At 41.0% G+C, this 20,071-nt stretch overlaps 1 protein-coding gene across 1 annotated transcript in view; it reads right to left on the minus strand.

Annotated features, from left to right (window-relative positions):
* Positions 1–759: 759 nt before the first annotated feature.
* The window catches only part of LOC135706208 (GTPase-activating Rap/Ran-GAP domain-like protein 3), a 205,007-nt gene continuing 185,695 nt past the window's right edge, over positions 760–20,071 (minus strand). Inside the window, exons 12-13 of the mRNA XM_065227772.1 lie at positions 3,173–4,088; positions 760–3,108 (exon numbers count right to left, since the gene is read on the minus strand). Coding sequence (XP_065083844.1) covers positions 1,910–3,108; positions 3,173–4,088 — 2,115 coding nt within the window. The 3' untranslated portion in view covers positions 760–1,909. The remainder of the gene's footprint in view (positions 3,109–3,172; positions 4,089–20,071) is intronic.

The raw sequence follows: 20,071 nt of genomic DNA on the forward strand, positions 1-20,071 counted from the left end.
ACAAACCATTTGAAGTTTGTATGGGAATTACTATGGTAAAACCAAGATTTTTGTTCATGTCTATCTAATAATTCACCATATCGGTCTGCTTCAAAAACTTTCAATTGTACTTGCAAGAAATTTTCCCAGCTACAACTTTGCCGAAGACCACTTTTTGATTAAATGCAAGGATCGAAAGTTATCAATGGTTCAATGCGCTGATGTCTAATGATCATGCTCAATCAATTGCTCAGCAGGCAACATTGGTGTTTCTGGGGCGTTGAATAGGACACAAAAATCATGGCTACTATGTCACACTGCAAAATACAGTGTTGCCTACAGAGCAGCTGCTTGATCATGTCATAAGTTTACCAATCTCTTAAATAATTAATAACTTTTTCCTGTCTCGTTTTACATAGAAACAATCTCCAGCAAAGTTGTAGCTGAGAAAATTTTCTTTAATAATGGCTATCGAACTGTTTCGCAGCTCAATATGGAAAAAGACTAGAAGCCAATGAACAAAAAGTTGAGATTTCCCATAGTAATTTACATGTAAACTTCAAACGGCTTGTGCGATGTCTGTTTCTAACCAAATGAGTTGTAACTTTGGGAGGCTAATCAGGACCCGATTTGAAACCATTTAAGCACTGTGGAGCGAAAAAGTCAAATTTTGCATCAGTCTATTGACTAGTCTATTGGTCCCAACCAAACGATTAACGTACCCTATTCTAGACAAAATTCTAGTACGACACAAGGTTTGTTGTGATTCGCTATGAAAGTTTGACGGATAAAATTAGGGGTTAGTGGATTTTCCTATGTTTCGAGGGGTGAATCGATTAGCTTGGGACCGAAGATAGTACCAGAGCTGAGCCAAAAAGTTGAGCACGTTTCTTCGGGACCTGCTGGTCTTAGAGTTACCTCTATGCGTATACCACCATCAAACAACAATCACTGCACATGTACGGTAATGGCTTCATTGTCGCTCATGTAGATCATTTTCAACTCGTGGTAGTGGCCATTGGCGTAACTAAGGAAAAAACCTAGGGGTAATCAATTTATTTTTTTAATTTCTCTATTAGGCAATTAGCGAACAATTTTGATGTGTAAGGAAAATAAGTAATTGTAGTAACAATTCTAGAGGAGGCTATATTAATCCTAGAGAGGGATGTAGCCCCCGTAGTTACGCCAGTGGTAGTGACGAAAGATATTCTGTCACTATTGCCGGAAATGACTGAGATTTACCATGGTTGAAACGCACTGCTCAATAAACCATTTAAAAACGCTCAGTCAAGATTCCATCGAAACGTTTCCCAGCTACCCCCTCTCCACATTCAGTTAGGCTTCTCATCTATCACAAACTGTTCCCTAAAAAAATTTCCTCCTCGATATTCAGTATTCTCTTCGTGCCCAACGCAGGCCCAACCAATTATCCTTTTCCATTTCCTTCTTCATAACAGGACTGTCTCTCCGGAGGATTCGTTCATGTCGCCGCTACCATTCTATGCCCTTTTTTTCCCTGCATTTCACTATCAAACCTACTCAAAATCGTAACAATGCCCTGGACGATAGACGGGAGAAAATTGAAAATAGATTTTCCTTCTGTCGCCATCATTTTCCCGCGCGCTCCTTTATGTTCCGGTGTGTCCTTTTTTAGCGTTCAATTTTCTCTAAAGTGAAACCTTGTTGTTCGACAACAATATGAACGTTATTCTTTTCATTCTTTAGTTTGCTTATGTACCTAGGATAGATTTTGTTTTTTTTTTACGGTCTCAACATCTTGCATAACAGGTTACTTTTTAGAGTTCAATCAATACGTGTGTAAGTGAGTGTGTAAAGTGGCACGAGAATATGAAAATGTGAAAATATGGAGGGCTGTAAAAGTTTGAGCTGTTGTTTGATAATAGAGGAGTTTTCTGGATTTTTGGTTTTCTTACAGCGGCGTCAGAACGGAATTTCGCAGTTCGGCGTCATGTTGATCTAGTTCTATTTTGTCCTTCATACTGAGATCCTGGAGGTCCTGTTGAATTTGATCGAATATACTCATTTTGGAATTTCCATCGTCTTCGCAGGAACTGCTCAGGCCTGGTCCTTCAGCTTGTTCGTCTTCCTCGTGTGATGAGGATAGGGTATTTGGTGGCTCGTTGGTTTTGGTCGGTTGCATTTTAGTTGCAACCGCTGTTGGTTTCTTCGAAGGGTCTGTACTGGGGTAGTGGTAGTGATGGGATTGGATATGAGTTCCGGTCAGGTTTGTCAATGGGATCCGGTAGATTCGTAGTGGTTTGGTCGTATTGCCATTCGAGGGGGAAGTTTCACCGTCATTTTGCTGGGATTTGCTCAGATTCAGGGTTGGTTGTCGGATGAAGGACTTCCGAGGGGGAGAATTTGGTGAGCTTCCCTTGATGATCGTATTATTTTGCGGTGAGTTTGGAGGAACCGAAAGTTCTCCAAAATGTTTGCAAAGATTTTTCGTATTAGGCTGCGGTTGGGCACCAAAGTGCTTGGCTAAATCTTTACTACACGTAGTGGTCGGTATCGAAAACGAAGAACCAGCTTCGCCATAGGAATTGCTCTTCGATATCGGCCTTTTGATGTCTTCGGCTGAAAGTGTACTCTCTTTTGGTTTTTCCACCTCCGGCTTGGATGTTTGTAGCGATGATGCGCGCTGAATTTGCGGTGTTACCAATCCCGAAGTCTTACTATCGGTGGAACCGCTGTCCTGACCTTCCGTACTTTGTGCACCGTTGTTGTCTTCGTCGGAACTGAGACGGCTTCTGCCCGGGCTCGTTGATGTGTCATCGTCCGGAACGACTTTGCTTTCTTCGATTCTTGGTTTTATGAGCTCATGATCCTCGGAATCCGGACCACGTAATTTGGCACCCTTGGGGATAAATTCCGGAGCGGTGGTTACAAAGTAGATGTCTTTCTTCGACGTTATCAGTTGCAGTTCCGCCATCATGACCGTGTGCACTAGATTGCCGTTAACCAGGAGGCGTATTTCCATGGAATCCGGCGTAAATGCAATGATATAGGGAAACGCACACACAACCGAAGTTGGAGGAGTGTTGAATTGAAAATCGAACTCTGAACTACTGGAACACTCTTCCGAAAGTTTCTGAAAATGACATGTATCTGGAAAAGAGATAACGCAAGTTAATCGCTGTGAAATGGAGTAATGTACTATGAACACCCTTACGATTATAGCACAGCAATAGTTCCGTATCCTGTCCGTCGTACAAATCCAGTGCAGCAACCAGGTGGACTGCCGTTTGCTTCCTGGTGTCCGCTTCGTGCAGCTTCGTTGCATGACTAGTCGCTTCCGACACAATCTCGAAACTGTTTTTATAGCCAACGCAGATTAACAGCCCCGAATTGGGACACGACCCTTCCAGTATTGTCATAATCATTGGAGCATCATGCAGCGTAATCTCCTTAAGGAAAATGAAACCGTCGACCGTATCGTTGTCGCTATTGGGACACCACGACGTCCAGGCCGCTGTATGTTTCCACTGGAAAATAAATAACTTCCTCCCGACGGCCACCGCCATCCGAAGGTGAGCTTCTCCCGCTCTCGATATGGCAAACAGATGGCAACCTCTAGTTTTGTCTATCCTACGATCCTTAACATCGATCCGCGATCTCTGTCCTAACCGATCTTCGGTGAACTCATTCAACCTGAACACATGCACCCTGTGGCCATCCTTTTGCACGGCAGATCCTCCCCGTACCAACATGATCCCGTGATCCTCGATCACACTGAGCTGTTTCACCGAAAGTGTCCTATCGAACACAACCCTATGAGTTTGGTCCTCCTTAATCAGATATGTTCCCTCGTCCGAGGCCAAAAACAACTGGTCCTGGCCCCAACTGTCACCGACCAGATCGTTTCTCGGCTGAAATGTTGGATAGAAGCACTGCGGTTCCCAGGGTGGTCGCTTGAATACCGTTCCTGCCGAAGCTATACTCGTTGGGGCGTCACCCCGTACGATGGCTTCCAGCTTCAGTGCTTGGCCGATACGGACAAACTCCACCTGACGGGCGTCCTCCTTCAATTTGGATGTCCGGGGAGCATCGTACAGTACCTCCGAGAAGGCTCGTCGGTTCAGCATATTCTGTGGGATGGAGAAAGATAAATAAGAAAGTGGTTAGTATTGGAAGGATAGATTCGGTACATAGTTCATCCATAGGTGATTTAAAGCTTCGATGAGAGGAAGAACATAGTGAATTGCGATTATAGTGAATTACTAGATAAACCGTTTATGCTGGAATTACGAACAGTACAACCAGTTTTCAACTGGTCTGTGCATCTTTTTTTTTTTCATCAGTAGCGGGCGATTTGATGGACCAACCAAATGGAAATTGATGTTTGTTTCCTACTCCAACTCAATATCAATCCCCTCAATTATCTTTGGAATCGCATCGCCAAGAAGCTTGAGCTTACGTCGCAGAACAGAGGAGGAAGGGCAAATAAATCGGTGTATAAAAAACGTGGTACGTTTAACTGCTCAACAAGCGATACGTTTTGGAGCTGTTCGAAACGGACTTTCTATGCGCACTCACACTATCATAGCGGGAACGTGTAGGCCCCGCTAGGTGCTCTAGTGTTCGCCAATCAAAAGTGGAGCCACTTTCTGATGACTAAGATGTGTTTCTTTGATTACTGAAAAATCCAGTTCCCCTAGTTTAAAGTAGTCAGGGCTAGGAATCGGAGGTAGATCTTACATCCCGAACTTACCTTACCAATCAGGCTAAGGCCGCCCAAGTAACATTTTAATTTTTAATGAAATACTACAAAGCTACTATAAAACAACATTCATAAAACCCTGGTCAAGACTGCTTTGCCATTGATGCATCCACCAAAACCTCATTGATGCCCTTATCTGTCTAGTTGGCCCACTCTGGAAAAGCTTCTGAAGGGTATATTTTCGAAGCTCTTCAAGATTGATTTACTGCAAAATAGTTGTACGATAAACGCATTGAGAACTATCTCAAAACCGTATTTAAGCTACAATAAAAGCTATTTGGCAACAATTGAAACCATTATCCGAGCAATTTACCCTAGCTGCTTGCTAAGTTCAGTAGACAAACAACAATCAAGATAAAAAAGGATTCATAAATACCGATCTTATCAAAATAATTAAAATAAAAACTAATCTATAAAAATCCTCAGGAATTTAAAAAATTATAAAATAGTTCTCAAGAAGTGGCCAAGTCTTAGGTGCAATATAAATTCTGATGTGAAATGTACGTGAAAACATCAATAAACTTGAGTCTGCCCACGGAAAACATCGATTTTACTAATTATTTAACATTAGGAAAAAAAAATTATTCTTCAGATCGAGCATTAAGCTTAGCTGAGATTTTTATTTCTCATGATTTTTGCATTCTAAATATTTTCTCATTGCTAAACTATCTAAAATTAAGCTATATCCAAGGAAATATAGATAGAAAATCGAAGATTGTAAAAAACATACAACATAAATGTAATATGGCGGAGGCATAAAAGTTGATTTTCATGGGCCATTTGTGAAAAAGTTATTTTGCTTTCAAGCAATCCTTAACAAATTCATAAGATTTTGAAATGGCTTTTATGAAGAAAACTTGTAGACTGAAATGTATTTATCTAAAGCCATTTTGCTTGATCCTAACCCGTTCAGATTTATGGCGGCAATGTTGCCTACAAAATGTTAAACTTCACAGTTTGTTTATCTTTCGATAGTTGCGCTGTGTGATTCAGCGTTCTTCCAGGCGATTCCCGATAGAATTTCGCACAGCTGTAACCTCGATCATTCCCGAAAAGATCCCCTTCTTCCAGATGGTTCTGGAAGTGCACCATCAAACGATGCAGGAATGTACGGTTGAATGATTTTTTTCCAAGTGATGACCCTTTCGCCGAATAAAGTCGCAGCTATGGATCGGAAACCAACTAGTGACCAACAACTGTCGGTTCTGATGCAAGTTATTCCGATCTCTATCTATTCGCAAGGTCTGGAGAAGCCTGGTCTGTTTTCAGACTGTTTTGACAATGTTTTATGAATTTGAGGACCACGCTCGTTTCACTCTTCTCCACCAGATGCTTAGTCGTTGATGGTACCCGTTCCGCCGGACGTGCTGGTTCTAAATTTTAGAACTAAATTTTACTGAAATCGAAGGTCGCTTGAATTTTTCCTCCAACTTCGTTTATCCTTCGAGATATCGTTGTCATAAATTTGGTTTTTATTCACTATGAGGATCCATCCTTAAAGTTCAATTTGTAAACAGAGGAGATTCTATGATACACTTTTAAAAGCCTAAAAGGCAACAAAATATGCATTTTACTCTCATTTAAAACCGAATGGCTTTATGCTTGCTTTTATAATGATAGAACAGGTTTATAGAGTATTCTATCAAGACATTAATAAAAAATTGCTAATGAAGTTTATGATTGATTTTTAGAACAGTTTTATGGTGGGATTGAGAACTGCTTTCAATTTAATTTTAAAACAAGACAGTTTTTGACTTCTCGCCAGACTGTAAAAGGTTTTTAAAACAGCGAAAAGTTGAACTACTAAGCAGGGACGTTTTACACTGTAAAATTTTGTATTTAAACAAAATAGGTTATTCATTGCCATTATAAACCATCATAGATCAGAGTGGATGCCAAATTATTGCAGAATTGTTACTTGGGGTTGTCCTCTACTGCCCAAAGTGGTTGTCTTCACTCTACTCGATCCATGACACACACTTAGAAATAACTACTTTTACGCGAGACGTAATCCATATTGGACGTAAATCATGGAACGTAAACAAGCATTTCGTGCATATAAGCAAATCGACGAAGAGCATGTTTGATTGAATTAATTTTCTCGTTTCTTTAAACTGATTCTTATGTCATAGGGGCCGCTTACATGTGTCGGTCTCAGGGATTCGAAAATTACATGACTTTTTGGTAGTGTGCACACTTCGCCAGCCTCGTTGTCTGTGAAGGGTCCGAACCCGAACGTCACCTTCTGCTACGACTTCGAAATTGCGTGGTTGTAGTTCGTCATAGATGAACCTATCGTAGCCCGGGAAGCCGAGCGATTTGCAGTTCCATGTTTCGAGTTTCCAATCGGAGTGCTTATTTCGTCGCGTAGGTCTGTGACGATTGTTCCGATTTTAAGAGATGAACTAGTCTATGGCTAAAAATCTCTATAATAAAGAAAAAAAAAAAAAAAAAAAAAAAACGATTGTTCCGATCCGTATTTCATTCTTCGGTATTTGCAACTTTATATTTTATTCAGGGCGGCTTGTTGGGCTGGGAGATCATTGTGCACAGCTCTGTTTGGAGTATGACGCTGGTACTAGGACGGCGATCTGCCGCTCCTAACATGGAGAACATAGGCCGTACTATCGATACCACGCCAGTGTTCGCGTCGCACCTCTTCACTTTGCTATTGCCGGACTGGCAACATTGCACAGGCTACGCCACCCAGCTGTGTCCATGTTGCAGCTGGTAGTCTTTTGTTATCAAATGGCTCGGGGAGGCGTGAGTTAGGTACTTCTGAGGACCAGAGCTAGGTATTTCGAACCTGCCACACGGGAACAAATCCAATCTCCAAAATGAGAAAAACGACTCATGATTTCATGAACATAGCGTATTTTTATGTTGTGAAAATACACCATGAATAATATTCATGATATCATGAGCTATGTTTGTGTAACGCACCCAAGATTCCCGAAATCATGAATCATCCGAGTTAAAATCAGGAACTAAATTCATGAATTTAACTTTTAGCTTTTAAAGCAAAAATATAAAATAAAGCATCAGACTGGATTCGAACTAAGAACCTTACGATCATTAAACCCATGCTTTGACCACTAGACTATCAGTACTTGTATAAAGTGGATGGCAAAAGGCGTATACGAGATACCTATGTAGTGCGGTTTGCCAGGTAACGCTTGTAGCAGTCATGATTCCGCTGCATTATGAAATCATGAATTTTCATCTCGAAATCATGAGTCATTGTTATGATTTCATGAATTGGCAATTTTTTTCATTTCATGATTTTTTATTCATGAAAATGGAATCGGATTTTTTCCCGTGCACGTTGTCAACTCACCATTTTGTAGCCCCTTACAACCCGTAACATACCACGAAAAGGTAATCTACCCACGTTACGGGGCTGTGCATGGAGCAGTGGTGCTCATCCAACGGCCCACGGGCCACATGCAGCCCGCCGAGTGAGTTTCATTTCAATGCGTCACTTTTCAAAAGTATCCATAGAATGTTTCCATAAGATCTTTGACATTCTCCGAAGAAGCCTCTTGTAATCTTCCTCGTGATTCATAAAGGGTGATACGGTCAAAATTTGGTCAAGGGAAAACGCGTGTAAATCGGTGAAATCGTTTATTTAAAAAATCAAATTAAATTTCTTTTTCAAGTTCAATTAGTATAAAATTCAGGAAAAATATTCAGTTAGGCTTCCGCTTTTCCAAATCCGAATTGCCGGGCCTTACGCTTGACCCCTGCCATCAGATTTTGTACAGCCACCTTGTCCACCTTCTTCGCCGCAGAAAGCCAGTTTGCCTTGAACTGCTGCTCGCCCTTAGCAGTTTTTTTGGTGTTCTTTAGGTTCCGCTTGACAATAGCCCAGTATTTCTCAATTGGGCGGAGCTCTGGCGTGTTGGGAGGGTTCTTGTCCTTGGGAACCACCTGCACGTTGTTGGCGGCGTACCACTCCATGGCCTTTTTACCGTAATGGCAAGATGTCAAATCCGGCCAAAACAGTACGGAACAACCGTGTTTCTTCAGGAAAGGCAGCAGACGTTTATTCAAACACTCTTTCACGTAAATTTCTTGGTTGACAGTCCCGGAAGCTATGAAAATGCTGCTTTTCAAGCCACAGGTACAGATGGCTTGCCAAACCAGATATTTCTTTGCGAACTTTGACAGTTTCATGTGCTTGAAAACATCTGCTACCTTTCCCCTTCCTTTTGCCGTATAAAACTCCTGTCCCGGAAGCTGCTTGTAGTCGGCTTTGACGTAGGTTTCGTCGTCCATTACCACGCAGTCAAACTTCGTCAGCATCGTCGTGTACGCCTCCGGGATCGCGCTTTGGCCGTCGTATTTTGTTTATCATCGCGATTTGGAGTCACTACCTTCTTGTAAGTCGATAGTCCGGCTCGTTTTTTGGCTCGATGCACGGTTGTAGACGATACACCCAGCTTATTTGCGGCATATCGGAGAGAGAGGTTAGGGTTTCGCTTGAAACTACCGGCAACTCTCTTTGTCGTCTCAGCGGCTTCCGGTTTTCGATTTCCCCCCGATCCAGACTACCTGGCTGTCGACAAACGTTCCCCAAACACTTTAATTACATTTGTAACGGTTGATTTGGCAACTTTTAGCGATTTTGCCAACTTTGCGTGCGAGTAGCTCGGATTTTCGCGATGCGCGAGCAAAATTTTGATACGCTGCTCTTCTTGCTTGGACGGCATTTTGACAACTGAAGAGTGAATTCCAAAATCAAAATAGGAACAACATTCTACACACACACACCTTCAAAATGAGGGGTGTTCAGGTTTTTTAAATGCAAAATTGAAAGAAATACGTCAAGTTGATATTGACCAAATTTTGACCGTATCACCCTTTAAGAAACTATCCTTACTTAGAATTCCTTGAAACAATCATCAGATTGAGATTGCTTTGGAAAGGTTGGCAATACCGGAGGCTTATTTCTAAAACCGGTTTTCCGCTATTAGGAGGAACTATAAAAACTTCATTATTTTCATTTTCATTTTGCAGCGTTTGGTGGGGCAATGGGAGCGCAAGTCAATCCAAAGCCGAGGATTAAGGACGGGTAATGGCTGAATAGTCTATGCGGACCACTTGAACGCCATGCGAAAAGGAAGGGATTGAGAGGCCGGTTATTGGAGGGTGTTTTGATAGTGATGCTAAATGTAAAGAAACCGAAAATCCATCTCCCACTGATTCATCCTTTCACATATATACCAAATTGATATTTTAAAGCAATAATCAAAATAAACAGACAATACATGAAAAGGCTAGTTGCCAGTTGCTTTAAAGGCTAGTTGCCTCCCTAAGCGAACCCTCCGCATCCTAACTCTTCTGTTAATCCACTTAATGCTACTAGGCTGTCTAAATTTTCTTATTTAAGTTCGTTTGATGATTATGATATCTCTAGTCTAATTTAATAAATAATTGAAATCTCTAATCTCCCTACCATGCTTTATTAAGTACCTGCACTTGTGAATGTAATCCAAAATTTAACGTGTTTCAAGTTGTTTTTGACTTTGACCTATATTTAATATTTATTAGTTCGTCCCAGGTGACACCTTCAAGTGACTCAAAAAGTTCACTTTGAAGTTAGTTTCCTAGCCGATTTCTAAATTACACAGGGTATATGCTTCAACTACGTTCACACGTTTCCACTATGTCGCACCACAAAAATACGTATGGTTATTTTAATTTTTTTTTTTTTTTTTTTTTTACCCATTGACTGCAAATTGCTCGGCTTCCCGGGCTACGATAGGTTCATCTATGACGAACTACAACCACGCAATTTCGAAGTCGTAGCAGAAGGCGACGTTCGGACCCTTCACAGACAACGAGGCTGGCGAAGTGTGCACACTACCAAAAAGTCATGTAATTTTCGATTCCCTGAGGCCGACACATGTAAGCGGCCCCTTTAATTCAATCAAACATGCTCTTCGTCGATTTGCTTATATGTTCTTAAAACTTAATTTTACAAGAAATGCTTGTTTACGTTCCATGATTTACGTCCAATATGGATTACGTCTCGCGTAAAAGTAGTTATTTCTAAGTGTGTGTCATGGATCGAGTAGAGTGAAGACAACCACTTCGGGCAGTAGAGGACAACCCCAAGTAACAATTCTGCAATAATTTGGCATCCACTCTGATCTATGATGGTATATTATGGCAATGAGTAACCCATTTTGTTTAAATACAGAATTTCACAGTGTAAAACGTCCCGTCATAGTAGTTCAACTTTTCGCTGTTTTAAAAACCTTTTACAGTTTGGCGAGAAGTCAAAAACCGTCTTGTTTTAAAATTAAATTTAAAGTAGTTCTCAATCCCACCATAAAACTGTTCTAAAAATCAATCGTAAACTTCATTAACATTTTTTTTATTAATGTCTTGATAGAATACTCTTTAAACCTGTTCTATCATTATAAAAGCAATCATAAAACCATTTGGTTTAAAATGAGAGTAAAATGCATATTTTGTTGCCTTTTAGGCTTTTAAAAGTGTATCATAAAATCTCCTCTGTTTACAAATTGAGCTTTAAGGATGGATCCTCATAGTGAATAAAAACCAAATTTATGACAAGGATATCTCGAAGGATAAACGAAGTTGGAGTTCAATGTCACAATAGAAGCACGCCACAGTGGAAATCCCGAGCCATAGTTCAAACACTTATCCCAAATCAAAATAAAGCACATATAAGATAAGTTGCAATACCATGTACAAAAATGGTGTTGAACATTGTTCCCTGAGCTAACGGCGCCGGTGGTGTAGTGGTAAGCGTGATTACCTCTCACCCCAGCAGGCTTGGGTTCAATCCCAGTCGGCGCCGCCGGGATGTTCTGAGGCATAACATCTCTGATCACGCCTTCCTTCGGATGGGAAGTAAAGCCGTTGGTCCCCGGTTCATGAGTTGATGGGTCGATAGGTAGGGTCCAGGTGTGGGAGCTGCCTTCCTGGCACGTCGGTAGCATTGGTGCTCAGCACGGAAAACAAGATCGACGGAAAAAACAAACCAAAAGGAAAAAAAAAAAAAAAAAAATTGTTCCCTGAGTAATACATCAATGAAAACAACAACGAAAGCTTGTCACGCAAGTAGAAGGAGCACTGTTGGGCACTTTCTGAAATATTTTAATAGTATAATTCCCTTGCAAACCCAAATAAATCTATCTCCGTAAAAATAAATAAAATAAGAGTGATTTGCGGCAAAAGCCGCCAGTATCGCACCCAACGTCAGTGCCTATACGTAAGCGTAATACAACGCGGCTTTCAAATAAAGGAGTAACAAGTGTGTCACGGCATGAGCCAACAATGCCGGACCTAAACCAACCGTCGTTTTCCGTTGTCTTCCAAATCAATCAAACGATGAAGAATTTCAAGCGAATGCTTTATCAAAGTAGACCGCGATGTCTTGAAGAATACTCCAAAGTAGAGAGGGTCTAGTATAAAAGAGGAGCGGTTTCAAAACAAACTGCCTTGGCAACCTATGCCTAGGTGGGGTGAGAAGTTATCACGCTTACTACTACAAAACCGGTGCCGCTGTATGAATGCTTTAATTTAATTCATTATTTTAACACGTAAAAATAGAATATTATTAAGGCAAACACTGCTTAATTTATTTTACGTCTTTTTTATTCATTATAATTAATTAAATAAAGAAAGTCATTATTATTGTAACTGAACGGTCTATATATTATTAACGACAATAAATAAATAAACAAATAAATGAATAAATAAATATATATATATACTGGGGTGCAAATCACATTAAATATTTGATCAAATAGTGTGAGGTTTTGAACACTTTTAACATGATCATTTAATAATGAAATTCAATTTTAATTACAGCATTTTTTTTCAGATGAAATGAAAGATTTGTTTTTTATCAATGGTTAACTATTGAAAATTGATCAAAGTTTTTAGCCATAATCAACCAATCACATGCTCGCTCGCTTTAACTAAGAAAGAACAGAGACGAGCCACTACCACTCAAGCATTTTGAGAGGCTGAGAATGCTAATCTTATGTTTAAGTAAGGGAAGCGTAGAAAATTTTACTGTACTAGCGTAACATTTGAAAATGGCCTATCCTCGTTGATCGATTCTCTTTATCGACTTTCTCTTTGGATTACCACGGCAACATATACGAATTTCTCGCTAAGCTCGCAGCACAGTTCGACAGAAAATGTTGTTAGCTTGCGCCTGAAACAACTCACTCAATGGGGAATTCATTTCTAGATAAACATTTCAAAAGGTCCTATCTGCATTGATCGATTCTCTTCATCGACTTTCTCTTTGGTCAATAACTCAGCTGCAAAACCTTTCCCTGTCGTTTTGGACACTAGACAAGAACCTCCTTGATCAAACTATGTGGTAGAATTAGCGCAAAATCTGTTTGCCTAGCAGTGGTTATGAAAAAAAAAAGTCGACGAAGAGAATCGATCAAAGCAGATAGGACCATTTGAAATGTTCATCGAGATTTGCAGTCGGGTTATTCGCGAAAGAGAGTAGGTTTGTGTGGTGACGAGTGAACGGTGCGGAGTTATACTAGCCAGGCAGAAAAAAAGTGAAGAGAAGCAATAAAACTGTATTATTGAGTGCAGCAGCAACAGCAACAACGGAAAAAGATTTTTCTTCCTTTGGAAACCATCGTCCGAGTGCTGGAAAATATCGTCAAAAAGCATTTCAAACGCGAAAAATTATTTTCTCCGTTGTGTATCGTTGCATAGACACGTCAGCAATCAGCGAGAAGTGAAGTTCGTCGTGGAAATATCGTTTATAGTGTATATTTCGAGTTGTGAAATTAGTGCTGAATCAATTTCGTATCGGAAATCTTGTGTTTACTGCTGTGTTATTGTTATCAAGATCAGACGCACTGCTGAATCTACCTCCACCGTTCGAGTGACGAGCGTATTAGAGCATCTCCACACGCGTGTTCAGTTGCTATCATATTCATCATGAGTTCTGCTTGTGACAAATGCGCAAAACCTGTTAAAGGCGATCAAGAGTCCGTTTCCTGCATGGCTTTCTGTGATAGGATAATACACATGACGTGCGCGAACACGAAGCTGAACAAGGCTTTTCTGAACATTATCCACTCAAGTCCGAACTTGTACTGGATGTGTGACGAGTGTGTAACTTTGATGAAATGTGCCAGATTTAAAACAACAGTCTCGTCGTTTGGAAGCGCAATCAACTCTATTACTGAGAGGCAAGAAATTGCACATGCTGAGATCAGACAGGAAATGGCCAAACAAGGACAGAAAATTGCTCAGTTGACGAGACGAATCGCGTCATCCTCTCCGACAAATCTGGATTCCGGAACCTCAACTGACTAGCAAACCACTTGTTGGTGGTACTAAAGCGGTGACTGATGCTGATGTTCGGACTGTTCCTGAGCCTGCTGTACCTCTCCCGTATTCACCCTAGCGTTAAACCGGAATCAATTGAGAAGCTAGTCAGAACTAGCGTTCAGTGCGAAGATCCGGTAAAGGTTGTGCCGCTTGTGAAAAAGGGGATCCGATACGAGTCGAATGAGCTTTATTTCGTACAAGGTCGGAATAGTTACAAAACTACGCGAAATTGCTTTGAGTTCGGATACTTGGCCAGGGGGGATTTTGTTCCGCGAATTCGAGGACACAAGTTCAAAAAACATGTGGTTGCCGCGTTCGAACACGCCGACCATCACAATCTCTCCTGTTCCGGGTCCTTCGCATTATTCTACTCCCGTCGCCGGAATGGATGGCATCTAATTCCGAGTTACATGCAGCGTTGCACAATCGAAGCTGCAGCATCACTTGATGAAGTTGATTTTATTCCCAATTCCTGTAAACCAGAACGCACTGCCTGTCACACTATAGGGGACCTCGTTCCGCTCGATCCGGTCGCGCACGCTGTTTCCAGTCATCATAGCCGTTCTGGCCCTGCGGTCGAGTATGGCGGTGAGGTCCCCCAACCTTCATGTTCAGGCAAGTATGCTTCCAGTAGCAACAGGTATTTGTCTGATCAATTTTCAAGTTCCTGTGTTACGCCTGTAGATACCAAATCCTTCACCAACTTCCTCCTGTTGAGTAGCATTTCTGTTGCCAACGGAATTAAACAACCACTGTACAGCATGAGTCCCGCTGATTCCTGCCAGCGCTCATCACAGTCGTCCCGGTCCTGTGACTAGATGTGGATCAGGGGTCTTCCAGCTTGCTTCAACAGGCAAGTACAAATGTGATCAAGACAATTCTTCGCTTGATATGCCTTCAAGTTACAGCACGTCTTGCATTTCCAATGTTGCTTATTTCAATCCTGAACATCACGGTCTGCAGTCCACCGATGACGGCTTCCTTTATAACACCGATTCTGAACATACTGCACCGAATCGTAGCTGCCACGTTTCTGAAACTGTCAGCCCAGAACGCATTGCCTACCGCCCCATGGAAGCCCCTAAGCCTCTCAACGCAGTCGTGTGTACTGATACCTGCCATCGTTCTGGCCCTGTGGTTGAGAACGGTGAAGGGGTCTTCGAACCTTCGATTTCAGGCAAGTATGCGTTTATTGAAACCAATTCCTCGCCTGATCAGCCTCCACGTTTCAGCGCAACGTCTTCTTCACCACCGACTGAACCTTGCCTTTCCGATTGCCAACCTATGTTATCCGATGGACTTGTGGTGTATTATCAAAATGTTCGTGGCTTGCGAACTAAAATTGACGACTTATTCTTGACTGCTGTTGAGTCCAACTACGATGCAATAGTTCTTACCGAGACGTGGCTAGATGATCGAATTCACTCAGCACAATTATTTGGCAGTAGGTCTCAGTTTTTCATAATGACCGTAACCGGATGAACAGTGCCAAATCACGCGGTGGTGGCGTTTTGATTGCGGCTTCCAAACGACTGAACTGTTGCCTCGATCCTGCTCCGGTTAGTACTTTTCTTGAGCAGTTATGGGTGAAGATTACGACGTCACACAACATGATAAGCATCGGCGTTATGTACCTTCCTCCTGACAGTAAATCTAATTTGAGCTGCGTTGAGAACCATATCAGTTCCATTGGTGCTGTATTGTCCCAATTACATCACAACGATCTAGCTCTGCTATTTGGCGACTATAACCAGTCTGGGCTTGTTTGAAATATTTCCGCGAATGATCATCCAACCATTGACATTCTTCGGTCGTACATGCCTGCTTCCTGCTGTGCTCTTTTGGATGGTTTTAGCCTGCATGGTTTAATGCAAATTAATTCTGTACCAAACAGAAACTCTCGGCTTGTGTTGGTGAACGAAGCCGCCGCACTAGAGTGCAGTGTCGCTGAGGCATCCGAGCCTCTGATACATCTAGACGTCGATCATCCAGCGTTGAAAGCATTCATCAATCGATCAGTTCCTATTCTCTATGAAAACATCGTTGATGTACAAAGCCTGGACTTTCGTAGAACTGACTACGTCGCATTGAATCACTCACTAGTCCAAGTAGATTGGCAGTCGCTTGATTTGTGTTCGTCCATTCATGAAGCCGTTAACTATTTCGACGAAGTTGTTAACCGATTAATAATGGATTGTGTGCCTCTGAGGAGACCTGCTCCAAAACCTGCATGGTCCAATGCTCGATTACAACACTTGAAGCGTGTGAGATCGAAGGCTCTTCGAAAATACAGCCAGTCCCGTAATCCATTCACCAAGCGATTATTTTCGTTAGCAAGTAATTGCTACCAAATGTACAACCGTTTTCTATACAAGAAGTACTCAAGACGTATGCAGACCAATATCCGGCGTAATCCTAAGCTATTCTGGACGTTTGTGAAGACAAAAAGGAAAGAGGATGGGCTACCGGTTGAGATTCATCTAAGCGATAAAAGAGCCAACACTTCTTTAGAGAAATGTAACCTCCTGGCAAATAACACGAAGACTTCTTCCTTTAGCGAAAATGCCTGTGTCATCAGCGAACAAAGATTTGTGGCAACCCTGAGGCAAATCAGGGAGGTCCGAAGTGAAAATGTTATACAATATAGGCCCAAGAATGCTACTCTGAGGAACTCCTGCCCTAACAGGTAGTCGATTAGATTTGGAATTTTGATAATTTACTTGAAGAGTTCTGTCAGTTAAATAATTTTGAACTAATTTCATAATATAAAGTGGAAAATTAAACTTTTCCAATTTAGCAATCAAACCTTCATGCCAAACACTGTCGAATGCTTTTTCTATGTCTAGAAGAGCAACTCCAGTTGAGTGGCCTTCAGATTTGTTTGAACGAATTAAATTGGTAACTCTTAAGAGTTGATGAGTAGTTGAATGCCCATGGCGAAATCCAAACTGCTCATCTGCAAAAATTGAGTTTGTTTTGATGTGAAGCATCATTCTATTCAAAATTATCTTTTCAAAAAGTTTACTTATTGAAGAAAGCAAACTTATTGGGCGGTAGCTAGAAGTTTCAGCTGGATTTTTATCCGGCTTCAAAATTGGAACAACTTTAGAAAGTATGCCAAATGGAAACATCTGTTCAATAATTTTACCAAGAAAGACAAGGTACTCTCTGGGAGTTTTTTGAGGAGGATATAGAAAATTCCATCATCACCTGGAGCTTTCATATTTTGAATCTTTTTAGTTATAGACTTTACACCGTCCAAATCAGTGCCCCAGGAATCATCAAAAATATTTTCCCGAGAGAAAATATCCAGAAAATCCCGAGCAACCTGATTCGCAATAGGACTAGTAAGACCCAAACTGAAATTATGGGAACTCTCGAATTGCTTAGCAAGTTTCTGAGCTTTTTCCAAATCTGTGATCAAAATTTTACCACCTTCTTTAAGCGCTGGAATTGGCTTTTGAGGTTTTTTCAAAATTTTTGTTAGTTTCCAAAAGGGTTTGGAACTCGGGTCTAATTTAGAAACATTATTTTCAAAAGTTTTGTTCCTCAGGGCAGAGAATCGCTTTTTAATTTGATTTTGCAAATCCCGCCAGATAGCTTTCATGGCAGGATCGTGTGTTCTTTGATATTGTCTCCTACGGACATTTTTAAGACGGATCAAGAGCTGAAGATCGTCGTCTATTATAATTGAATCGAATTTAACCTCGCATTTTGGTACTGAGGCAGCTCTTGCTTCAACTATAGAAGTAGTCAGAGATTCAAGAGCATAATTAATTTCATCTTTGGTTTGCAAAGGAATGTTTGGATCGAAGTTATATTCCATAAATGTTCGATACTGCTCCCAATCAGCTCTATGGTAATTGAAAGTAGAGCTGTTGGGATTATAAATTATGTCTTGGGATATTTCAAAAGTTACTGGAAGGTGATCAGCACGTTTTAGCAGCGAGGGGAGTGGGTATAGATGAAAAATTTGAAGCAGGGGTGATATTTGTACCTATGGGTACGAATGTAGAATTTTTTCCTCGCTGACCGTTGTTAACAGCAGAGGAATTTGTACCTGTTCGGGAACGTGGAGCGTTTCCTACCTGTCGCTTGGAACGAGATTGTAGGATCGCTTTGTGAGTCTTACATTCCCAAAAATTGGATTTGTGGTTTTCACCACAATTTGAACATTTAAATTTCTTAGGATCTTCCTGCACAGGATAGTCGTCCTTTGCGTGAGATGAATCCCCACAATTCATGCATTTAGCTGGCATGTAGCAATTTTTAGTTCCGTGACCCCATCCCTGGCTTTTACGGCACTGAGTGAGGTTTTGGAAATTTCCTCTAGTCTTCCTGAAGTGTTCCCACTTCACTCGGACATGGAGCATAAGGCTAGCTTTTTCTAAGGCCTTAAGGTTGTTTAGTTCACTAGACTTGAAGTGAACTAAATAAAAAATCATTAGAAATCCCGTTGCGCAAATCGCCAGGACGGGATTTCATTTTCATTTTGATTACTTGGAGTTGGACAACTCCAAGTAATTTGGCCAGTTCATCTTTGATCTGATCCAGGGATTCACCACTGGGCAGTCCTATCATGACAACCTTGAACACACGTTCAGTTTTGGTGTCGTAAGTAAAAAATTTGTGCTGCTTCTCAGTAAGATACTTGAGAAGACATTTAAATCCGTCCAAGGTTTCAGCCAATACACGGCATTCACCCCGACGTCCAATTTGTAGTGAAAACTTAACTTTCACGAAATTCAAAAGTTCCATGCGAAGAGCATGGAAATCGGAAGTGGTTATCACAATAGGGGGAATTTTTTCCTTCTTGGCATTAAGCCGGGAAAGTTTACTAGAATTTTTCTTGTATGATGGATCATTCTCATCATCCGTGAGCAAATCAAATTGATTACTCAAATTAATTTCATCAGAAGGGGGGTCAAGAGTTTGCCCCTTTCTTTTGCGTTTAGGCGCCATGGTGGCAGTAAATGTTTATCCAAATCGACTTCCAAGCAGATTACTATAAGAATCTGAAGGATCGAAGAGGAATTTTCCAAATCGATATCCAAGAAGGATTATCTCGGGTAGGGTCCAAACAAGGATCGAAGAGGAATAAGAGTTGAACAAGGTAGAAAAATTTTTACAGGTTGAGCACTGAAAAGTGCCGTTTAAATTTGTTGTAGCTATAGGTAGTAGTAACACTTCCTTCAGCAAAAAAGCAAATAGATCCGCACGACAAGAGAGCACGATGCGGACTGTTCAATGAATTCTATGTTTTTTTTTTCGATTTCAACTGCACAGCGGAAACATTTCGTCAACGGATTCAACATAGTCTGCTGGATAGGTGACGATACGGTTCGACACATGCAACTGCTTTCAATCAGCACATTTTTTGCAAGACGGTGAGTAACTGTCCATTAAAGTACATCTGATGAATTTTGCTACCTGTTTCCTTTTTTGTTCCCGATCAACTCTGCGATGACGGCCTCGACTGATCCAAGGACAACTCCATGCCATAGGACGAGGTTATTTTTTTTTATCATGAAGACCATAGTATTATTATTATTCGGTGTTTATTTTTATAATTGATGTGTTTTTCTGTCCTTTTTATATTGTTCCTTGTATTTTGAAAAGATATGGGGTTTTTACGCCTATTTGCGCAAATATTTGCCAAATAGGCTTTTCCCCATCAATCTTCATTTAGACAACAAAAGTCCGATGAAGAGAATAATAAATAAATAAATAAATAAGAAAATCGATCAAAAATGATAGGCCCTTTTCTCGTGTTGCACGAGTAGTCATCGTATGACTACAGTTTAGCACTGGGGTGTTCGTTGCGTTGTACACTGAAAAAGGTTTAAAAGTTGATTGTCATGTATTTGGCCCACCTTAGCCTACCCTCAGGACGGCCCTGCATCTATAACTCTCTTTTCCACCTCATTTTTTGTACGCGATTGAATTTATATAAAAAAAGTCTTAAACTATTTAACGATTTAATTGTACCGCAATTAAATT

The sequence above is a fragment of the Ochlerotatus camptorhynchus genome, unplaced genomic scaffold (assembly GCF_037179485.1).
Source record: "Ochlerotatus camptorhynchus isolate MF236.1 unplaced genomic scaffold, CSIRO-AGI_Acam_v1.1 ptg000275l, whole genome shotgun sequence".
In the NCBI taxonomy this organism is placed as follows: Eukaryota; Metazoa; Arthropoda; class Insecta; order Diptera; family Culicidae; genus Ochlerotatus; species Ochlerotatus camptorhynchus.